The 23009-nt window shown below is 41.5% G+C and overlaps 2 protein-coding genes across 2 annotated transcripts; both read left to right on the plus strand.

Annotated features, from left to right (window-relative positions):
- The first annotated feature begins 1563 nt into the window (after nucleotides 1-1563).
- Nucleotides 1564-13081, plus strand: cratb (carnitine O-acetyltransferase b). Its single transcript, XM_023809849.2, has 15 exons — nucleotides 1564-2003; nucleotides 2393-2614; nucleotides 2927-3045; nucleotides 4124-4177; nucleotides 5514-5679; nucleotides 6417-6591; nucleotides 7030-7120; nucleotides 7979-8066; nucleotides 8168-8268; nucleotides 9040-9159; nucleotides 9792-9914; nucleotides 10348-10483; nucleotides 10721-10783; nucleotides 11371-11508; nucleotides 11922-13081. Exons 1-15 carry the CDS (start codon nucleotides 1950-1952, stop codon nucleotides 12123-12125), a joined length of 1854 nt encoding a protein of 617 aa, XP_023665617.1. The 5' UTR covers nucleotides 1564-1949; the 3' UTR covers nucleotides 12126-13081.
- A 136-nt stretch (nucleotides 13082-13217) lies between these two features.
- Nucleotides 13218-21355, plus strand: ppt2b (palmitoyl-protein thioesterase 2b). The gene is made up of 8 exons (XM_023809878.2): nucleotides 13218-13691; nucleotides 16226-16379; nucleotides 16697-16792; nucleotides 18924-19031; nucleotides 19143-19226; nucleotides 19517-19601; nucleotides 19887-19941; nucleotides 20081-21355. Exons 1-8 carry the CDS (start codon nucleotides 13518-13520, stop codon nucleotides 20222-20224), a joined length of 900 nt encoding a protein of 299 aa, XP_023665646.1. The 5' UTR covers nucleotides 13218-13517; the 3' UTR covers nucleotides 20225-21355.
- Nucleotides 21356-23009: the final 1654 nt, after the last annotated feature.

Consider the following 23009-nt stretch of genomic DNA (forward strand, 5'->3'; position numbering starts at 1 on the left):
ATCTCCTGAACTCCAAACTGAATGTCAGAATGGGAAAGAAAGGTGATTTAAGCAATTTTGAGCGTGGCATGGTTGTTGGTGCCAGATGGGCCGGTCTGAGTATTTCACAATCTGCTCAGTTACTGGGATTTTCACGCACAACCATTTCTAGGGTTTACAAAGAATGGTGTGCAAAGGGAAAAACATCCAGTATGCGGCAGTCCTGTGGGCGAAAATGCCTTGTTGATGCTAGAGGTCAGAGTAGAATGGGCCGACTGATTCAAGCTGATAGAAGAGCAACTTTGACTGAAATAACCACTCGTTACAACCGAGGTATGCAGCAAAGCATTTGTGAAGCCACAACACGCACAACCTTGAGGCGGATGGGCTACAACAGCAGAAGACCCCACCGGGTACCACTCATCTCCACTACAAATAGGAAAAAGAGGCTACAATTTGCACGAGCTCACCAAAATTGGACAGTTGAAGACTGGAAAAATGTTGCCTGGTCTGATGAGTCTCGATTTCTGTTGAGACATTCAAATGGTAGAGGACCAGAATTAGGCGTAAACAGAATGAGAACATGGATCCATCATGCCTTGTTACCACTGTGCAGGCTGGTGGTGGTGGTGTAATGGTGTGGGGGATGTTTTCTTGGCACACTTTAGGCCCCTTAGTGCCAATTGGGCATCGTTTAAATGCCACGGCCTACCTGAGCATTGTTTCTGACCATGTCCATCCCATTATGACCACCATGTACCCATCCTCTGATGGCTACTTCCAGCAGGATAATGCACCATGTACCCATCACAAAGCTCGAATCATTTCAAATTGGTTTCTTGAACATGACAATGAGTTCATTGTACTAAAATGGCCCCCAGTGTCACCAGATCTAGACCCAATAGAGCATCTTTGGGATGTGGTGGAACGGGAGCCTCGTGCCCTGGATGTGCATCCCACAAATCTCCATCAACTGCAAGATGCTATCCTATCAATATGGGCCAACATTTCTAAAGAATGCTTTCAGCACCTTGTTGAATCAATGCCACGTAGAATTAAGGCAGTTCTGAAGGCGAAAGGGGGTCAAACACCGTATTAGTATGGTGTTCCTAATAATCCTTTAGTGAGTGTATTTGCCGTTACTTTGTCGTAAAACGTAAATATTTCCATATATCATGTCACAAAAAAAAATACATTTTATGACCTATCTCGTCTTCCATACACGTTAACGTATTGTAATGTATAATTTGTTCGGTTACTGAGTCGTGTAATTTAACGGCAAATAAAAATACAAGCCTATACACATCCATCCATTTTCTTTAACCGTGTATAATATTCAGGGTCGCGGGCTCCGGAGCCTGAAATCTATACAAAACAAAGAAGTTGTTCTAGATAAATCTATATAGGTAAGAAATCAAATCATTAAGCAATAAGGGTTAATATAACTGCAGAAAACATCTGACTTTTTTTCTTACCCATAGTATATGGCATTATACAGACATCATTATAATTTATAACACATTGCGAGCAGCTACGGTAATTGCCCGTAAATCAACTTACCCGTATAGCCGAAGGATTACGTCTCGACGCCTCGGGTTGACGGAAAGACGCGGCACGTGTTGGGCTCGGCGTACTGTCCCGCAGTTATTGCGTGTTGAGTATCACGAACTCCAAGACTTTGACTCACTCTGCTGTAAGCGGCGCCCAGCCTCTCTCGGCTATGGGTGCCTTAACTCGCCCGCTTTACCTACTTTTTTATACAAAGTATCAGTGTGGCTTTGCTGATTATTCCTGGAAGTAGTTCTGCAGTCACCCAGACTGAAAACGAGCCAAATCGTGTTACTGAGACGTGACAGTGAGATACTTCGTGTAAATGTTTTTTTGGACGTGTTGATTTTCAGTTCTTGGCCGCTTAGTTGGACGCATTCGCCAGCCTATATTTTCCGGCGTCATCCTCTCTAACGGTTATAATGATTTGGGGGAAAATACAAAGTGTAAAACAAGGAACTCTCCTTGTTTTTCAGGTGGGTGTTTATTGCTTCTGTGCATTACGAGTCGTTTTGAATTCTGATCCAGTCAGAGCATATGTTTATATTCATTTAAACGGTTTAGCTTAAATTAGCACGATTTTAAAGTTCTCACTTCCATATTCGATAACTTCCTGTTTTGTAATGTTTTTAAATGTGTGGCCCTACAACTCTACACGCCCTCAAAACTTAATTCGCCTGCAGTATTTTGACAATCTGTTGTGGTCTTTGAAGTTATTATCTACTAAATGAGCCCCATTTGCTTTTATACTTTTTAAAAATTGTTCCTTTGAACATAAAGGCGCTTTTATATAAAATAGCCTTCAGCGTGAATAATTGTGTTTATTTCTGCTGTCTGCTCTGTTCCGTCAATCGCGCTGTCGCAGGTAGCATGCAGGCGACACTCCCGATTTGCTCCGGTGACCCCGCAGCCGGTACCCCCTCTGGGCCAGACGATGCAGAGGTACCTGCGAGCCCTGGAGCCCCTGCTTCCCCCGGATGAGCTGGAACACACCCGTGAGATGGTGCGACTCTTTGGGCAAGAGGGTGGCCTCGGAGAGAGATTGCAGCAAGGACTGGAGAAAAGAGCCCGGTTTTCTCACAACTGGGTGAGTAGGAGAAAGTTTTAGCGTTCCTGCTGGGGACCTTCATTTTATTACATTAACGCAAATAAGACTGTAGACTGTGCCGTTTTATGAAATATTTAAACGGCAGCATAGGCTGGAAAGATCGATAAATCGTGTAGGAACAATTATACTGAAGGGGATTGTAGGGGTAAAGGTGAAATAATTGGACAATGAGACAAACACATTCTCAGTATATCAGACAGAATGTTGGTACATGTCCGTGGAGTACTGTATTGGGGTGGGCAATGGGGCAGTAGTGTGATGGTTCGGTCCTGCTCTGCCCCCCCCCCCCAGATTTCAGACTGGTGGGTGCAGTGGGCATACCTGGAGAGCAGACAGCCCCTGGCAGGCCACTCCAACCCTGCCATTGCCCTGCCAAAGCAGGACTACTCGGACTGGAGGGGTCAGCTCATGTGAGTACTGTGGGCAAAGCGAAATAAGCCTGACAGGCTGCTCGTGAGATAAAGGAACATTCCAGAAGTAAAAGAAATGCACACCAGCATGACCGCACACTCGGCCACATAAAGATGGCTGTCTGCCTGGATGTGTGTCACTTCAGGTTTATCCGCAATAAATATACCAGTAAGTTGTAGGAAAACTTTAGGGAGATCATAACTGATTCACTTCTAGATAAGAAAAACACAATAATTATTATATCCAGACAGAGAAAATATAAAAATATTAAACTGTTTCCAGTTTCAAGTGACATCTCTTTCACAAACATGTGCAATACCTTATAGAGTTAAATCTGTGAAATATTTCTTAAACTTACAATGTGCAGTAACTCGCTCTGTTACATATTACTTTGTACATAAGGAAACTATTTTATTTTATTGCTTTTAATATTCTATCATTTTTACACTTCAAGGGACTGCACGCAAGTTTCGTCATGCTTTTGTATAATGACAATAAAGTTTCTGATTTCTGACATTAGTAACACTGAAATAATTCTGTGAATGTGCCGGTTGGCGCTGTGGGGACTGTATTGTGTCTTGGATTGACACCATCAGGAGGCCTTGTGAGGAGTTTTTCGCCAAGATCATGACCCCTATTAGAACTGAACGTAAGCTATGGGTAGATGTGAGAAGATGCTGAAGGTGCATCACCTTCCCGATCCATCTAAACAACCGGTGACCTGCATCTGCGCCAATATTGCTTAGTATTACACATTATTAATGCTGAACCACTGCACTTAATCAGATTTATTTTAATATATTGCTGTTTGCATTTTTATCCCCATTGTACATATTTATTACTACTCATTGTTTACTCATTCTTGTATTGTACTGTCTCGTCTTGTATTGCACTGCTGTTTGTCCTGTCCCCAAATGCATCTGTCCCCTCCTCTGCAGCTGTAGCAGAAGAATTTCACCGTGTCCCTTGGAACATCTTTGACAATAATATTTGAAACTTGAAACTAAGCTGATGTACCGATGTGTGAATGTCAGCTCTCCTTAGGCACTTACTGTCTAAGTGCTACGTCTCTTCTAGGTTTGCGTCGAAACTGATCGCTGGGGTTCTGGATTTCAAAGCCAAAGTCGACAGGTCAGTTGGACAAGGACTGGTGCTGCACTTTTACTCTGTATGTTGTGATTTGGGAGTTTGCCCACAATGCACTGGTGCATCCAGAATGTGGCTACGATGCTCTGCAGCAAGCTTTGCGGTCAGAAGCGTTAAGCCCAGCGGTCCCTGGGATTTCCCCGTCAGCTTGGGTGTTAATCAACTTTATGTACATGAGATTTCATCTCGCATGGCTAGCATTAAAGCTGGTTAGTTGACCTTTTAAATAATCCCTAAATACAGACGCTCCCCAGGTTACGATTGTCCGTGTTACGATATTTCGACTTTGCGTTGGGTAAATGTTTTTCATTTTCAGTACATTAGTCAATAAATGAGATATTCAACATTTTATTTTAAAATAGGTAGTTCTAAGCATGTTTAAGGTTGGCTATGCTAGGCTATTATGTTTAAGTTAGGTGCAAAATGCATTTTCGCTTTACGATATTCACGATATACGATATATCAGAACGTAACCTCATCGTAAGCTGGGGAGAGGCTGTACTTACAATTTTTACACATTACATATCTAAATATATAGCTGAAGCAGGTGAGGAGAAGGCCCTCACTTAAAGGTGCAACACGAGACTCCAGCCACGTTCTTCAGATCGATACTCTGTGACCTTAACTGCTGCCTTTCTGTGTGTCATGGGGGGGTGTTTTTGCTTATTGGCTTTTCGGTCGATGTTGATGAACCTCAGAATTTTGGCTATTTTTTGGTTGGTGTTTAGCAGACACTTTTGGCCAAAGAGAGGCACAAGTGAAGAAAGCGAGCATGACCAACCAAATCTTCTTCAGAGCCTCGCTTAAAGGCCCAGTGGTAATGGGAATGTGATTACTTTGAACCTCTGACCTTCTGGACATGGGCACAGATTCCCCACGCACTGAGCTACACACTGCGCCTTGTCTCCTTAACATGTTGACTTCGTTACCTCATAATTTTATCTGTAAATCATCCTTTTAATGCCCCTGTGTTGAACTGTATCAGGGATGCTTGGCCCATAGCATGGTGGGAGAGAACAGCCATTGAGCACCAGGCTTCAAATCATTTCAGGGCAATTTTAGCCTGCGTCAGGCTGATTTCATGCTGAGTTCCATCTGTGTGATCATCTGAATTTACCCCCGGATTTCCCAGCCCTATGCTGTTCAGTTCCACTTGCAGTCAGGACCTTCACCGGAACTCTGTTAGCATAAGTAATCCTTGGTTTATTGAAATTCTAGGCTATTTAATACAAGCTCTGTAATTTAATTTTCTGGTAAAAAGAGACCAAGCTGAGAGTTCATCCCCTCTATCTCTCTCTCTCTCTCTTTCTTGTCCCCCCAGTGGCTCTCTCCCAGTTGAGTATTTGAGAGGGCAGCCCCTGTGCATGGAGCTCTACCCTTTGCTCTTCTCGTCCTGCCGAATCCCGGGACCCAAACATGACCATGTGGTTCACTACAGTCAGGCTCGTCGACCCCCAACTCACATCACGGTGGTCAGGAACTTCCAGGTGAACCTCCTCGCCCCAGAACTCAGTGATTGTGTATATTTAATTTTATATATTATATAAACTCATTACTTGTCTTTTTTAAAATGTATATATATAAAAAATCTCAATAAAATATCTTGACGGCCCTTTTCGCTTCAGTATCTCTTGCCCTCTTTGTCCTCTATCTGCTAGGGTCAGGTGGCTCCTAATTTCTTTAATTTATTTAAGGTTTTGCTGTTTATTTAATTACATTGTTCAGTCATTTGCCTACCCTGGAAAGAAAATTAAAATTATATTCAGGAAGTATAGGTGAGGGACACACGGTCAGCTCAGTGACAATGCTGCCGTTTCACTTTGTAACAGTGATGGTCTTGTTGCCCAAGTTTGTTGGTTTTCAGCAGATTCCTGGTCCCCTTCTGCATTTTCTGATTACGGCAAGAACCTGGAACGTACGGTTTGTGCGTAAAGCCCACCTGGGGCATGCACAGAGGCTCTAGCTGGTAAACACAGAGCAGTTCATGTAGAGTTCAGTAGATTAAACTCTGCAGTGAATCTGGAACTATTCCAACTTGGGAACCTGTTCATCATCATTTAGGTTTTTAAGTTTTAAATTTAAGTTTCTTGAATGCTTTCTGTTTCTCCACGTCACCCGTGCTACTTTTTGCCTTAATCTAGCCCTTGCTGCTGGCTTTCCTCCCAGAGCTGAACGGGCTGGCTTCTGAGACGATTTTTTCCCTGAACCTGTTCTCTCCCTTCAGTTCTTTCAGCTGGAGGTTTACAATAGTGATGGCACGCCCTTGACAGAGGGCCAGATTCATGCCCAGCTGTGCAGGATCAGATCCCAGTCCTGGAAGACTGACAAAGAGCCGATGGGAATTCTCACCAGTGAGCACCGCAATACCTGGGGCCAGGCGTACCACCGTCTGCTGAGAGGTAGAGCTCGCACTGCACTACATACATTGATTTGCCTTATGCAAAGATGTGGAGCTTCCAGTGCATTACATGCACTACTACCAGTTGAGAGGTAGAGCATGCACTGTGTTATTCATGTTATATTGCTTTATGTTGAGATGTAGAGCTCCCACTGCAATACATGTACAATCATCAGTTAAGGTAGTGTTTGTACTTAATTTCATATATTATATTGCCTTATACTGAGATGTAGAGCTACCCTGCACTACATGTACTGCCATTAATTGAGGTACAGTTCATCCTGCATTACACACATTGTATTGCCTTAGACTGAAACATAGAGCTCGCACTGCATTACATCTACTGCCGTTTTCAAGGTAGACACCACTGCCCTCTGTAAAAATAATTTTTTTAAAAATATGATGTTGTATTTATTTTACTCCTCTAATTCTCTTTCAGACAAGATAAATAAGGAGTCTGTGAGAGCGATTGAGAGAGGAATATTCACGTTGTGCCTGGATTCTCCCGTAATGCGGATTTCGGATGACAAGTACGGCGTCACCCTAATCTTTTCTGGTTTTTGTAGGATGCACAGACTTAAATGCATGTGTGTGTATTATGAGGAGTAGTGGTCAGATGTTTGGTGTGAGAACTTGCCAGCAAATTGTGGTACATTGCAGTGCATGATATTGCATGTCTATCTGAAAAGGGGGGGGGGGAGCAGAGTGCAGTGCAGCGTCTCTGGGTTTGGGGGGGTCTGAATTTGGGGACTAACGTGCTTGTATACAGCTTGTATCTGGAACTGCAGTACAACATCATGAAAAAAGAAAATTTTTAAAGCGGTTTCCCTGGACAGGAAGTATATATTTCCTCAGAAAAATAATATTTCACATCAGAATATATGCAAATAAACAGAAATACCATAAAGTAATATTTTTTTTTTCTGTTCCTCAAAAAGCTGGTATCTTATTGAAGGACCTCCCTTCAAGAGGTTCCCCAACCATTTTGTGTGTTTGTTATATTTCATCAGCAGCTCACTTACTTAATTACTTCATCTTGATTTGATTAGACAAACAAGATGCGCCAACAGTCAACAAATACAAAGGGTATATTGGGCTTGTGTACTGGGGTGACTTGAGGAGAGGTTTCGAAATAAGCCAATACACTTTGACAGACATAAAATCATAAGATAATCATAAGATAATTTAAGCAGAATGTTCTTTGGACATTTGCCCAAGTTTTTTCAATTTCAGAAGAGCTGTTGTAAATCTGAAGACTACTGAATTATACTGACACTCCCTCAGTTACTCACCATTACATAAGGTTATTGATTTGTGATTGGCTTATTGATTATGGACCTGCATAGTGGAACTTAATGTACATATTTTATGCTGGCTGTGATTGACAGGTATTCAAGTCGAATGGCTGCACAGATGCTCCATGGGGGAGGGACTTATTCCAACAGTGGCAACCGCTGGTTTGATAAGACATTGCAGGTGATGGCACTGAGCATTTGACAATCATAAGGGAGAAGTTATCTGTTCATGTGTTTGCTTGTGGTTTATCGTCATGGGGGGTTGCTCTGTGTGTCTCCTAGTTTGTGGTGGGTGAAGATGGCTCCTTCGGTCTGCTGTACGAACATGCCACTGCAGAGGGCCCGCAGATTGCCACTCTGCTGGACCACGTTCTGGAATACTGGTAATGATACATTTCTGTACCAAACCCAGAGGTGGGAAGTTCAGGTTCAGAAAGTACAAATCCTGACCAAGATTTTGTTTTAACCAACCCGCTCAACATAAAGAGTCACAGTCACACAGTACTCAACTGGATGGTTGGAACAAAATCTAAGTCATTGGAGGGGGGGGGGTGTAGATTGTGCCAAAAGGAGGTTCACAGTTTGTTCTCCTGTTGCAATGAGCTATTCTTGTCAGAGAAAATCACCACCAGAGAGGGAGAAAAACCTGGGCCAACTTGACCCAAACTTGTCATTGCCCCCCTGCCCCAGTTCCAGGATTTGTGGCTCCTATCGCATTAAAGGTCCCAACAGCTTATCAGAATGGAGGCCTACTGTGGTCCCAGTGAGCCTGCTTTTGCAATGTTTTCTGTGCGGTTGCTTTCTCTGTAGATACACTGACAATGACGTACACACCATACCGCACAGGACCTTTCCATGAGAATGTGCCATTTCTCATTTGTTTTGTGTACTAGGAAAGATATGTCATGGTTTCCCTCAAGTGGTTACATGTGTTTGTCACGCTCTTGTGTGATATGGATCATAGTGTGTTTTCTTCCACTGGACCAGCACCGTTTCACCTACCCACACTTTTATTTTAACAGTAAAATTTTTCATCTGATTATTCACACACAGTGGAAGTGTCAGTGTTGATACATCCCCTCTCAAACTGCATTGTCCTTTTAGTATAATCCCCAATCCGTCCTCCCTTCGCTCATGCTTCCCGCTTTCCGCAGCAAACAGCCCGATTCAGTCCGAGCTCCGCTCATCCCTCTGCCGATGCCTAAGAAACTCTATTTCTACATCGACCCGGAGATCAAGCGAGACATCGAGCAGGCCAAGCAGAATCTGGACATGTGAGTCGTACAGTCGCCCAGTATGGATGTTCCTCAGCTGGTTTTTCTCGTACCCTTTTGCAAGCATGGGTCTTCAGTCTTCGGGTAAATAGCGCCTCTGGTCCTGTGCTTTCCAATTTGTCCTTCAGTCATAGGTCTACTTCCTGATATTTTTTACGCCTAGGTAGCTGTGTAGCTTACACTAGAGCTTGACGCCTGTAGTTACATTACTGGGAAGGTGCAGGTCAGGTTACAGTGTAGGGTAGATGGCTACCTACAGCGAGATACAGAGATATAAATCAGCCTTTAGTCATTACATTAAAAACTGTCAAGCAGGTGGAGCCCCCCCCCCCCCCCCCCCCATATTACACTGTTGGCAGCTGACATGCATGCAGCGATAAGTCAGAGGAAGTAAACAAACCTCGTTATCTGCCGTGCGTGTCTCTGACCTTGACAATAGCACGCTGTGATACCATAAATCCTTTCCTGGCTTGACAGCTCTCTCTCTCTTTTTTCCAGCCCATATGTGGCGTTTATATTCTCCAGTCTCGACAAACTTCAGTCTGTTTTTAGAGCATACTGTCCTCAGATGTAAATATGCTTTTTAATAAATGTCATAAAAATAATATGCATTTTTTTTCCCCACCTGTCAGTCTGATCAACGACCTGGACATAAGCTGCTTCATTTTCCGGAGGTTTGGCAAAGATTTCCCCAAGCAGCTGGGACTGAGCCCCAATGCCTTCATACAGGTGGCCCTGCAGCTGGCCTACTACAGGTGACACACAAACCCCAAAAATACATAGATATGCAGATTTTAAAAAGGAGGAACACGGTTTAATTTTCCTTCAGGGGCCTGTTTCACAAAGCAGGATTTCTTGTCTAGCCGGATGACTTAAAGTAGTCTGGGCTAAATAGAAATTATTTTCATCAACTTACATTTGACCAAGATTACCTTTAAATCCAAATTAAATATTTAGGTGTGAGGAGTTCCTTTTATTTTTAAGTTATTTCCCCCAACAATTGACTTGTATGGTAATAACTAGGATTCATTTGGGACATAATGTAGATTACATGCATCACATTATTATACTGATTGATGTATGTGACAGTTCCATTGTGGACGAAAAACTGTATTGCAGTAATGCATGCCGTATGGAAATAACTCCCTCCAGTAGCCCAAACCTCCATCTCATCTTCCCTCTCTCCAGGGTGCACAGTGAAATTTGTGCATCCTGTGACAGCGCCTCCCTCAGGATGTTCCGAGGGGGCCGCACTGACATCATCCGCTCGCCTACGAGCCAGGCGCTCCAGTTTGTGTGCGCTTTCGACGATCCCTCTGTCTCAGTAAGGATCAACCCCCCCACCCGACGTCCTGTGATGTTCCCGTGACTCTGCCTCATGGGCTTCCTCAGTGTGACGTTGCTGCTAAAATCGGCATCCGTACTGTCCTAAAACACAGCTTCCCCCAGGGAAGATGTGGATGTGAGGATAAGGAGGAAAATAGTGTGGCTGATGAGAACTTAAGTCGATTAGTCAGTCGAATACGTCTGTCACTGGTGCAATTTCTTTGGTGTGTTTCAGAGAGAGGCGAAGGTGGATTTGCTGAGAGAGGCTGTGGCTGCTTACGCAGCCCTCACTGAGCAGGTATTCATGAGAAACTAAAGTTCATAGTGGCAACACTGGGTATTTCTGGTTAGGCAGACTTGGGACATGCGGTAGACATTAATGATAGCTAGGGCTGTCAATCGATTGAAAAATGTACTAATCGGTTGCACATTTTGCAGTGAATTAATCGTGATTAACTGCGATTAAGAACTTGTTTTTCATAAGATGAAAGCTTGTTAATGCATATTTAAATGTGAAATCAGTCATCAAAATTGTGTAGAATAATCACAAAGGATGCATATTTCCAATATAACAATGTAGTATGTCATCAGTGACAACAGTACAAAATAGCAATCATTTATATGATTGCCCCTTAATGCACTGCGCGATAATGCATTAATCACAGTAATTGCATTGTACTTGTACATGTGTAATGACAATAAAGTTGAATCTAATCTAACTTAATGTGTTAATGCAGTAATTGGTGCTATTAAGTTTGACAGCCCTAATGAAAGCATATGCTCAGTTTTTGTGGTTATGACCTTATGATTTTTTAATATATAAAGCGATGTATTTTGGGCTTTTAATGTCTGTTTTGATCCTTCTAAATCTGCATTTCTGATCAGGCACTACAAGGGCAGGCCATCGACCGTCACCTGCTGGGACTCAAACTGCAGGCCATAGAGGAGGGCCTGAGTGTGCCCAGGATTTTCATGGACACAGCCTATGGACTGGCTACCCACTGGAAACTGAGAACTGGTCAGGTAACAGCTGTGCCACTCCCGGCGTGTCATTCAGATGCTTTGCATATAGAGACACCTATAGTGTACTATACAGAAAAGTGTCCAGAAAACTTGCTTATAAAACACTGGCAGTGCGTCTTTATCGGATTCCATTACAGAAATTCGGGTAATGGCGGGTTAATGGTTAGGGAAGCGCACTTGGGGATTCGAACCCACAACCTTTCAAATCACAACCCACAAGTCAGCTCCGAGGTACCCTGACCAAGGTACCACGGGTGCTGGATTAGCTGCCCCCTGCTGTGTCAGAATGTAATATGGGTTAAATGCACAGGATACATTTCGTTGTTGTCCATTCTGTGCTGGGGTGTGTGAAATATGACAATTGCTTTAAAAATTGTTTCAACAGAAATGACCCAGATCCTTGTTACCCCTAGGTTCCGTCAAACACGGACAGCGTGATGTGCTTTGGACCTCTTGTTCCAGACGGTTATGCTGTGTGCTACAACCCGCAGTCAGACCATGTCCATTTTTCTGTCACTGCATTCAACTGCTGCGAGGAGACGAACGCTGAAAAACTCGCTGTCACTTTGGAGAGCGCCCTCTGCCACCTTCAAGAGTTACTGCATCCCGCTGTGTAGTCCTGGAAGACTGCCATACCAAAATCCATAAAATTCATATGCACAATGTTCTTACATGGAAAAAATAGCTGGTACATGTGTGATCTTTGTAATGTTCTAACATTTGGGTGTTACTTTAGGATTTAAAGTATGCTTTCTGCATTAAGTAAAATACATTAAGTGTTTCTTTAATGCAAGAAGTGCTTGTGGATTGAAGAGAAAAGCAACACGGAGTCAATAGTCACTGACAATATTTAGTGCAACTTGTTAAGGTAGTTCCAAGATTTTGTTTTCTGGAGTAAAATAAGTGTGTTTCTCACATTTTTTTAAATGCACAATGACATTTTCCCAGTTCTATAACCAGTTCTAATCTAAGTCTTAGTCTAATAGCATGACATGGTACCATACCGGTATAACTGAAATTTTAAGCAGCTGCCACCACAAACGTATATGCCGGAGCCACTGCGATGTGCCGTCTGCGGAAAAGCAGATTAAAGTTAAGCAAGTGGTGTTTTGTATTACTGTTTTCAAGCAGTTGACATCAAACACTAAGTAGCATATAAAGGCTAGTTTGCTTCAAACAAACTCGTCAGCCTACATTTTAAGTATTATAAAATAATAATGCAGGCAAAATTGGAAGAGTAGGTAGAAACAGTATCGCCACATCTCCGAAGGAAATGCAAGTCAAATTTGTAGGTACACTGTTACTTTAGGGGCAAAACATAAAAACAAAACTATACCCGATGAATTTTTCCATTTGTACCCTGTATATATTTCCGTTACTGTACGTTTTGGCTGTCGGCTTGGGTATGCCAGTTAGGCAGTATAATAGAAATATACTTCGCTTAATTAAACAAGCCGGATCGGTCCCTGTCCTACATTTTCTTCGTACAACAGCCTGACCGCTAAAGTGTGTATTCTGTGCTATGCAAACGTACAATAATACATCTTCTAAGTAATAAATTTGTATAAACCTATTATTTTCTCGTGACTGTATTGACGAGACTGGTGGCCCGTTAGGTCAATATAATAATACATTTTCTTTACAATAATACAAAATCTCATGTCACCTCCAAGGCAGAGAGCAGCAATTAAGACAGGAAATGACGTCATACTAAGTTTTTTCCCCCAGTCACCGGAACAAACAGTATTGAAAATGACACAATATATGTGGTCATGTAAAGTGGACAGTTTGGGTCGACGGAATGTAAAGTTAATCTACAAGGAGTCCCATGTGCGGCGATAATTTCAGGCTTGGAGGAAAGCGCACTACGCATCTTGGATTTATTCGCCATATACAAGCCTGAAGTGTACTTATTTGTAGAGTGCGCAGCGATTGTTATTATTGATCACAAATGGTTAAATCTTTGCAGTAGTAATTCTCTACATGTGTGGCGGCTGACTAAGCGAGCCATGATGCCGGGATCGTGTTCAAGCAGCGGCGTTGCTGCGGCCGCCAGGATGCTCTTGCCGCTTGTCGGCGCCTGCATGGCGGTGGCGGTGCTCGGGTACAAGCCGGTGATCGTCGTCCACGGGCTTTTCGACAGCTCCAGCGACTTTGAAAACCTGCTGCGATTCATCAACCTTGTAAGTCGCAATATGGGAACCTTGTAAGTCGTACTGGAATTTTACTTAACAACGACAATGGAGTAAAATTTAGCTGTGATGGAAACTAGATTTTACAACTTTGCCCTCCTACTGTGCGTCTAAATGTGTCGCATTCAAAAGCAGGGCTTTCAAATGAATGTAGCAAACATTTTCCTAAACACCGGTTTTATAGGTATTTTCTAATCAAGCTGGCTACATGTATACGTTAAAAAAATGTATCAAAATCGAAGTGGTATGACTGTTATCTGTATTTTTAGTGTTTATACGGCAAATTACCGCCGCTGCAATAGTGGGTCATGTGCTTTTGTTTACTCGACTCCGATAACGCGCTCAGGTTTAACGGAGACTGCCAAATGGCTGTTTATTCAAGGTTTTGACAGGGGTGTATCATAAGAACCGATTGCAAGATTTGTTAGATTAAATGTAGAATTGCAAGATATATTTCATCCCACATTGGGCGCTATTGAAAGTGATGCCTTTAAGATCTAGAATTTCCTCCCGGTATCATAGTCGGTCTTTATATAGTTACACTACCAAAGGCTTTCCATGGTGCTATTTAAGTAATCTCCCCTTGATCTTAGGTCTTATAACCTAATTTACGCAGTTTAATGCGCAAGGATTAAAGCCCTGGCACTTTTTCGGCATTAAATTGTAATGTAAGCCGCACTATAATGATCATTACGTGCGGGAGGTTGGGGTCCGCTTCGAACCTCGTCGAAGCGAAAAACACATTTCCAATAACTGCGATCGTTAAATTAAAGTTTTATTTGTCGCATACACAGTTACACGCAGTACAATGTCTAGTGAAGTACATGATTGCGTAACTGTTAAGACTGTGCTTGCAGGTGTTATGCCGAAAAAGGCATCCCTGCCTTAGAATGCATGCCGGTGTTCCGACGAGTTGAACTTTTAAGGGTTTTTTGGGGGACAGGGTTTTTTTAGGGGTTGGGATTAGGGTTTTAGGGGGGTTTTGGGGGTTAGGGTTTTAGAGGTTTTTGGGGGTTTTTGGGGGTTAGGGTTAGAATTTTACGGGTTTTTGGGGGCTATTGATTAGCACTACGGTAGCCTTACTCGACAAAGTAGCTCAACTCGTTTCAGATCATTTAGAGACAGGCATGCATTCTACGGCAGGGATGCCTTTTTCGGCATAACACCTGCTCATGAGTATAAAGAGGAAACATTGAACGTAGATTATTAATAATCATAAGTACCTAGTGATAATCATTTCTGGATGAAGTTTCCGTTCAAAGTTAGTCCGAGATATTTATTGAAATTAAAACCACAAGTTCTCTAAAAGCCCTCTTTTAATAGAGTTTAGTTAAAAAAAATGAACTGGGTGCATCGTGGCCACATTCATCGAATAGTTAAAGGGTACTAAATACAATATAATTTGGATTTCCCGATTTGTTAAACTTAGCATCCAGTAGCATAATAGATAAGGAGCAAGTCTTGTGACTAGAAGGCCAAGAAGCCTACTTTTCTCGTTAGGCTACTTAAGCGTCTGTAATATAGAAAGGTGGTTCCTGGAAAGCAAATTTCGTTGAGCGTGACATATTGGCATACTTCTACTGCGTCTGAAGTGGAAAATGGTGTCATGTGTCATATCAGTCGTTGGTAGTTGTGGGGACCTTTATGGCTCAAGGCTGAGATTGGAAGACTGTGCTTAAACACAGTCGTGACTGAAGTATCAGCAGTAGCTGTTCTTGAAAACTTATTTCTTAAGGGTGTGTGATGAGGTGTAATCGGCTTGCGATGTTCTTCTCCAAATATGCAAACGAGGTTATTCAGATATGAGTAAAAACCTTTCTGACTGCAGGCTCGTTAATTTCTTTTTTTTTTTTTTTTTTTTTTTTCTCGTTAATTTCTGACTGCAGGCTCGTGGTTCTAATGTTTAAGCATCATCAATTCTGACTGATGTCTGCCTTTCCATGTGCGCTCAGGCCAGTGACAGGGATTCATGATTGGTTACGTTTCCTTTTCTTAAGTGCACATCTCAAAATAAATAGGACAAGTGCTCTGAGAGTCTGTGCCAAGGTTAGGATGAGGAGGAGGAAATGGCGGGCGAAATCTGAATTCCTTTGTGTGTCACGGAGAAGTCCAGAGTGCTCTGGTTAATTTCTGTGTGATTTTTTGGCCTGTGGCTAATGACCAAATTTGCAAATGCAGTGTTGACGTCTATCGCCTTTAAGGAAGTTTTTGTCTTATTCTTCCCTAAAAAAAAAAAACGAAGACCATGTGCAAATGACAGGTAACCTTTGATAAACTACTATGGTCACTTCAAACACTCCTAACGGTTTTTAGTAATATTCACTTTATTGCGGCATCATCAAGTATTTATAGGAGAGATGGATGCAGAGATACAGCTTCAGGCAGCACTTAGTTATTGTGGGCGTGGTTTTTAAATAGTTGTTGTGTAAGTGGCTACTCCTATGCATAGTGCCACACTATTAACCATGGTTGAAGTATTTCGGCCTCTGTTCTGAGTACTGCATTGACCATACGGCTGCTCCCAGTCTCACCCAGGTACCAATGTGTCCGTGATCGACCTGTTTGACCGGAGCGCCAGCCTGCAGCCTCTGTGGAAGCAGGTAGAAGGCTTCAGACAGGCCATCTACCCCATCATGCAGAACGCTGCTGATGGAGTCCACTTCATCTGCTACTCCCAAGGTCTCCGCGGCTCCGCTTTTTCCCGTCTTTGCAAAGTATTTAAAATGCAAAGTTGTAATGGAGGCATTTTTTAAATGGTTCTACATCAATAATGAATGCTAAGGTGTGACGGATCAGTCATATGATGTGCTCTAGTATGTTATTCATCAGGTGACTGGAATTTGAGGCTTCTATTCTGTATATTCAGTGTGATTCAGTGCAGTCCCTGAAATGAACCCTGTATTTGAGAGCTATTCATTTTTTATGATGATAATAAGGATTTAACAAAGATTTTCTTTTTTTTTGTTTTTTTTTAAATAAATAAAATAAAATCTTAGGTGGACTGGTGTGCAGAGGGATTCTGTCCACGCTACCGGACCACAACGTTCACTCATTCATCTCCCTCTCTGCTCCACAGGCCGGACAATATGGAGGTCAGTGTTCCTTTGGCCATAATTTCAAACAGCATATCGTGAATGATGATCCTCTGTCTTCAGTCTCTGCTCCATCACTGACCTGCTGGTTATAATTATAGGCAACTATATTCCTTGTCTTAATTACAAAATGCCATCGCTTCTACTGAATTTCGGTAAATCTACAACATTAAAGTCAGAGTTCTAGCATTCAAACCTAAGAGCAAGAAATTTCAGGCTGAAAATATACCTGCTGTCTGCTCTTTTTCTCTCTATAATAAGGTTCCTTACTGGTTAGGCTAGTTTGTGTTTGTGTGTCAGTCGCACGGACCAATCTAAAAAGCAAAGGTGATCACGTATGTTCTGTTGTTGGCGCAAGATTGCAGAATAGCTTGCCACCCTGTGTCCAAAAATTCTGGGATGGTGTGTAAAATGTAAATGAACCACAATGCAATAATTTGTAAATCAAATAAACCCGTATTTAATCATAAATGGAACAAAGACAACATATCAGATGTTGAACAATGAGAAATGTTATTGTCTTATGAGAAATATATGCTCAATTTGAATTGATGGCAACAACACGTTTCAAAAATGTTGGGACGGGGCAACAATAAAATTGTGTAATTCTAAAATAAAACACCTGGTTGAATATCTTACAACTAATTAGGTTAATTGGAAACAGGTCAGTAAGATATAAAGGGGCTGTAAGGGTATGAAATGAGCCTCCCAGAGAGGCGGAGTCTCTGAGCAGTGAACATGAGGAGAGGTTCCCCACCTTGGGAAAGACTGTGTGGGCAAATAGTGCCATAATTTAAGAATAATTTCAGTCAAAGTGATATTGCAATGAATTGGGAATTTCATCATCTACGGTATGTAATATCATTAAAAGACTCAGGGAATTCAGAGAAATCTGTAAGCCTGGGACAGGGCTGAACACTGTGATCTTCAGGTCCTCAGGTGGCACTGCATTAAAAACAGACATGATTGTATAGTGGAAATCACTGCATGGGCTCAGGGGCACTTCCAAAGGCCACTGTGTGTGCACAGTTTGTTGCTGCATCCACAAATAATACAAAGACTCTGTCATACCGACTTCTCTGGGCCTGAGCTCATTTAAGATGGAAAACTGTCCTGTGGTCTGAGGAATCAAAATTTCAGATTCTTTTTGGGAATCATGCTCGCTGTGTTGTCCTGGCTAAAGAGGAGAGGGACCATCCAGCTTGTTATCAGCAGACAGTTCAAAAGCCAGAATCCGTGATGGTACGGGAGGGGGTGCATTACTGCCCATGGCTTGGGTAGCCTGCACATCTGGGAAGGCACCATTAATGCTGAACGATATGTACTGGTTTTGGAGCAACAAATGCTGCCATCCAGCCAACATCTTATTCAGAGGAGGCCTTGTGTATTTCAGCAAGACAAAACCAAACTACATTCTGCGTGTAATACAATAGCATGGCTCCGTAGTAGAAGAGTCCGGATGCTAGACTGGCCTGCCTGCAGTCCAGACCTGTCATGCATTGAAAACATTTCACACATGAAACAAAAAGTACGCCAAAGGAGACCCCGAACTGCTGAGCAGCTGAAATCCTGTATCAGGCAAGAATGGAACAATATTTCACTTTCAAAATGCCAGTAACTGGCCTCCTCAGCCCCCGAACGTTTACAGAGTGTCGCTAAAAGAAGAGGTGATGCAGCACAGTGGAAAACAAGCCCTGACCCAACCTTTTTTTGAAGTGTTGCTGACATCAATTTCATATTGAGTTCATATTTGTCATAAAGCAATTAAATTTCTCAACTTTTTTGGAAACAGGGTTTTACGTTAAAGCTTTATACTCCTTAGTGTTTGGGTCTGTTTTTTGTTTTTTAATGTTTTCGTAGTTTTAGCTGTTTTTAGTTTCTGTCGTTGTTGATCTGTCTTCATTACTGTCTAAATTTTTAATTTAAATTTGCCCTATTATGCATTATGACTCTTCAATCATACCTTAAACTCTCTTTGTTAAATAGCAGTTGAGGCAGTTGTACGTTTTAGTACGTTTTGCTGGTTTTAAATCACTTCTTAGTACAGCAATTTGGATTAACAATTGTTATTGTTTAATGCGCATTATAAGTAAACTTGACATGACTAAACCTCTATTGGTTGCTCTTCTAGACACGGATTACTTGAAGTACCTCTTCCCACAGTTTGTGAAATCCAACCTGTATCACCTGTGTTATACATCAGTGGGACAACGAGTTTCTATCTGCAACTACTGGAATGGTAAATCTTCAGAAAAGGAGGCAGCTTCCTTTTAAAAATGAGAATGATTGATTGTAACTGTTCTGTATGGTGTGTGTATATATAGACATTTTGTGTCTGTTTTTCTCATAGACCCGCATCACAAAGACATGTATATCAACAGTAGCGATTACCTGGCTGTTCTAAACAGTGAGAGACCAAACCCCAACACAACAGGTTTTTATTTATCAATCTATTTACTATACTCATCTTATGAGGTAGACTGCTCCATTTGAAGTCTTTTTCTTGTACATTGTTCTTTTTATTTGACAGTCACGATGTATTTATTTAATGTTGTTAATAAATATTGGAGTTATTGCACTCTACATTTAAATCAAATTAAGCAATCAAAATCAATTCTTCCTGAGTATATTGTAGTGGGCATTGAATCAGAGTGTAGTAACCTTTGATGTTTTGGTACTGGCATCTGATTGGTCAGGGTAATTCTTCAATGTCCTTTATCTCAGTGTGGAAGAACAACTTCCTGCGCATTAAGAAGCTGATACTGATCGGGGGCCCGGACGATGGAGTCATCACACCCTGGCAGTCCAGGTGGGCTGTTTTGGCTGTTTCCTGTACTCATTACATGCTTTTGCTTTGGCCTTAAAAAGGTTAGTTGTGTCTGCCCAACTTATTTCATAGTGCAGGTTTAAAATAATCTCTATCTAGCCTTTTGACCTGCTGAGCAATAAAGATCATTCAGTTGAAATTCATTTAATGGATGGATGGATGGATGGACGGGTAGATAAAAAATACTTTATTGATGAATATTCAATTGAAAGTGAAGAATTACAGATTGTGTACAGATTTCAATGCTGCCTCCTCTGTCTCTCACAGTTTGTTTGAATTTTACGACGACAATGAAACGGTTGTTGACATGAAGCACCAGGATGTAAGTTCTGTTTGTTTTTGAAAGCTTCATTGTCATTGATATTGGAGTACTGTGTTCATGTTCGTTCTCTCGCTTTCACTCTCTCGCTCGCTCTCTCTCTCTTACTCTCTCTTGCTTGCTCTCTCTCTCTCTCTTTCAGGTGTATTTAAGGGACTCGTTCGGGCTGAAGACGTTGGACGCTCGAGGCGACTTGGTCACTTGTGTGGTCCCTGATGTCCTGCACACCAAGTGGCACTCAAACTACACTGTGTACAGCAGGTGTATAGATAAATGGCTCGCATAGAGCCTTGCGTGTTTGATCCGTATCCTCACATGACCATACATATGAACAGAAGCATACAAACAAACACATACTGCCCAGTCGCACCACTTTATTCATTTGATCATTTTTGCACTCTTTCAATGCCCTTTATGATTTAAATCTTAAAGAAATGTCCCAAGTGAGACCCTAATAATTTTCAATCCATGCCAATAGGATGAGATGGTCTCATGAAGGTTTTTTTGGTCCCTGTCATATAAAAAAAAAAGCCTTAATGTCCTGCTTTGCATTTTCACAGTTTTTTGACATTTCAAAACCAAAGTGCTATGACACACTGCCTCCAGTGAAGGTGCTAAGGGTGGGGGGGTTTGGGAATATGGGGGGGGGGGTGGCCCAGAGGTCCCCCGGAGGGGGAACCGTGAGACAGTCTTGCATTTTGCATCTTTCCCATCGACGTGCAGCATCTGTAAAATACCTCCCTTGACGTTCATTAGCAATCTCAGGCAAACGGTCGTATATTTCAGTGGGTTTGTGTAAAAGGAGCGGTTTTCCAGAAGCATTATTTTAGTTGTAGTTGTATTGTTATTGGTGATACTGTGTAAAATTTCATTTTGAAGGGTGATGCAGATCCTTGTATTAAACAGAGCGTCAGTTTTAAGAAAATAACTTGAATAAGTTTGGCAACTGTTGCACATAGATTTGATAAATGTTCTGAACTTTACTGAACTGTAGTTTGATATAAAGGATAATTGGATAGTATTTTTGTATCACTATTACTGTCTTCTCCAGTATTATAGAAGTATTTTAAAAAAAGGACTATTTCCAGGTTTTTTCACTTTGAGAAGGGATTTTTGACAACAGATTTTCAGCAAAAAAAGTTCTGGGTCTATAGGAACTGAGAACAAATGTATCATGTACTTTTTCTTGTGACAACTGGTTACTTATTTTCTGAGGGAAATGACAAACTTTCTTCCCTCAACTCTGTTGGACTCGGTCTTAATTTGTTCTGAAATTAAGTTGAAAGAAGACTTCACTTACCAATGTGCTTTACAGTTTTTACTCCGAAGTAAACCTTTGATTGTACATGTGATTCAATATGTTATGGGAATGTTAACTTTGTCTAATATAAAGCCAATAAAATGGTAATATCATGTCTGTGCAGGACTACGCCTGGCTGTTTATATACAAGCATCTATTACACTTTGTGTAAAGGGCAACTAACAATTCCTCTCATTTTTACATCTGGTCTTTCTAAATTTGTAAACACAAATTACAGTGGTAACAACGTTTTAAACACAAGGCATTTGGATTACATGTTTCAGTATCAGCTCTTGTACAGGAGGGATGTTTAGGTTCATCAAGATGCTTTTTATCAGATTTTATACATCCATCATGCAAATCATCCTTGTATCAACCATTACAGTCTGGTATATTAGCACAGACAGTGCAAAAGTTCCAAGGACCGACTCCATCCGTCTCCAGCTCGCCACCGAGGGTTCCAACGTACTTGTAGCTTCTGCTTCCCTCCAGTAGAAAAGATCCCATTTCAAGAATGGCTTCTTTCAGTCACTATCAAGAAATCGAATCCTGAAGTTGTTACAGCCCCTCCATGTCTATCTTTGAAAAACGGTCATAACTTTGCTGAAGAATGAAGGATTGCCCAAACCTGATATAATGACATGATTTTGAAATTTGCTGTGATGGACATGTTGGTTGAGATTGCCATGGATTTGCCTTGAAAGTCAGATCTACACATATAGAACTTGTGTCCTCTCTGCATCTCTGCGTAGTGGCTGGATCTGAATATTCCAGATTTTGACCAATGACTGTACAAGTAGGGCTGCCACATCAGTCCTGTAAAATTTCTGGATACCCAGTTGTTGATCAAAAATCCTGCATATAGTGGCACCATTCCAAAGGTTTGTTTTGGTCTGTTTGATAGGAAAAATATAATCCTGCATCACAGTGTCATCTCCAGTGTGTTGGAAGCTTTGATAATTGACCATTTACTCTATGATGTTAAAGCTAATTCTCTTAATTGTGACCCCATATGTTACCCATTTAGTTTTTACATAAAATAATACTTTCAAAATGTATTGTAAGAAGTAGTCTGTACTTGTATACTTAAGCCACCCAAGTTAAAAAAAATAAATACAAAAATTTAGTCTGCAGTAATATTTTGTGTGTGGACAGCTTAAAAAGAAGTTGGTACCAAGAGTTTTTATTAAGGTTAAATAAAATATGCATTAAATAAACATTTCTTGAAATGTCTTTGACTTCAGTGCACGCCTGAAGCTCCTGTTGCAGACCCTGCCTGGCTTGGTGGAATTCCTGCTCTAAAAACAGGACATGGGAAGTAACAATTGAAATGTGTTTCAATATCTGTAATGGGTATTAGAGAGTGATTATAATTATAGAGATTATAGTGTGTCCTTTTAGCCAATGAAATAGACACCCAAAATATGTGCTGTGTCTTTAGCCAATCAAAAAAATTTATGACGACATGCTGTTCAGACGAGCTGCATAGTCAATAATGATTGCAGCATCTAGGGTGACCACATAATCCATATCAAGAAGAAGACTTTGAGCTAGGACAGAATTTGTAAAGTACCATTTCAATCAAAATAACCTGGATTTCACTTAAGCACAGAGTTCTTGCTGTGTGCTGATTGGTCAGTCTCCTACAATCATGCACGTGTCACTAATGTTAATGTGGAACAGCTGGATGAGTCTTTCGGTTGAGGAAACAAACTAGTCAATACGCAAGAAGAACTGAACTATTTGGCCAAGCACAGGAGTGTTTCAGTTT

This window comes from Paramormyrops kingsleyae, chromosome 23 (genome assembly GCF_048594095.1).
Source record: "Paramormyrops kingsleyae isolate MSU_618 chromosome 23, PKINGS_0.4, whole genome shotgun sequence".
Lineage (NCBI taxonomy): Eukaryota > Metazoa > Chordata > Actinopteri > Osteoglossiformes > Mormyridae > Paramormyrops > Paramormyrops kingsleyae.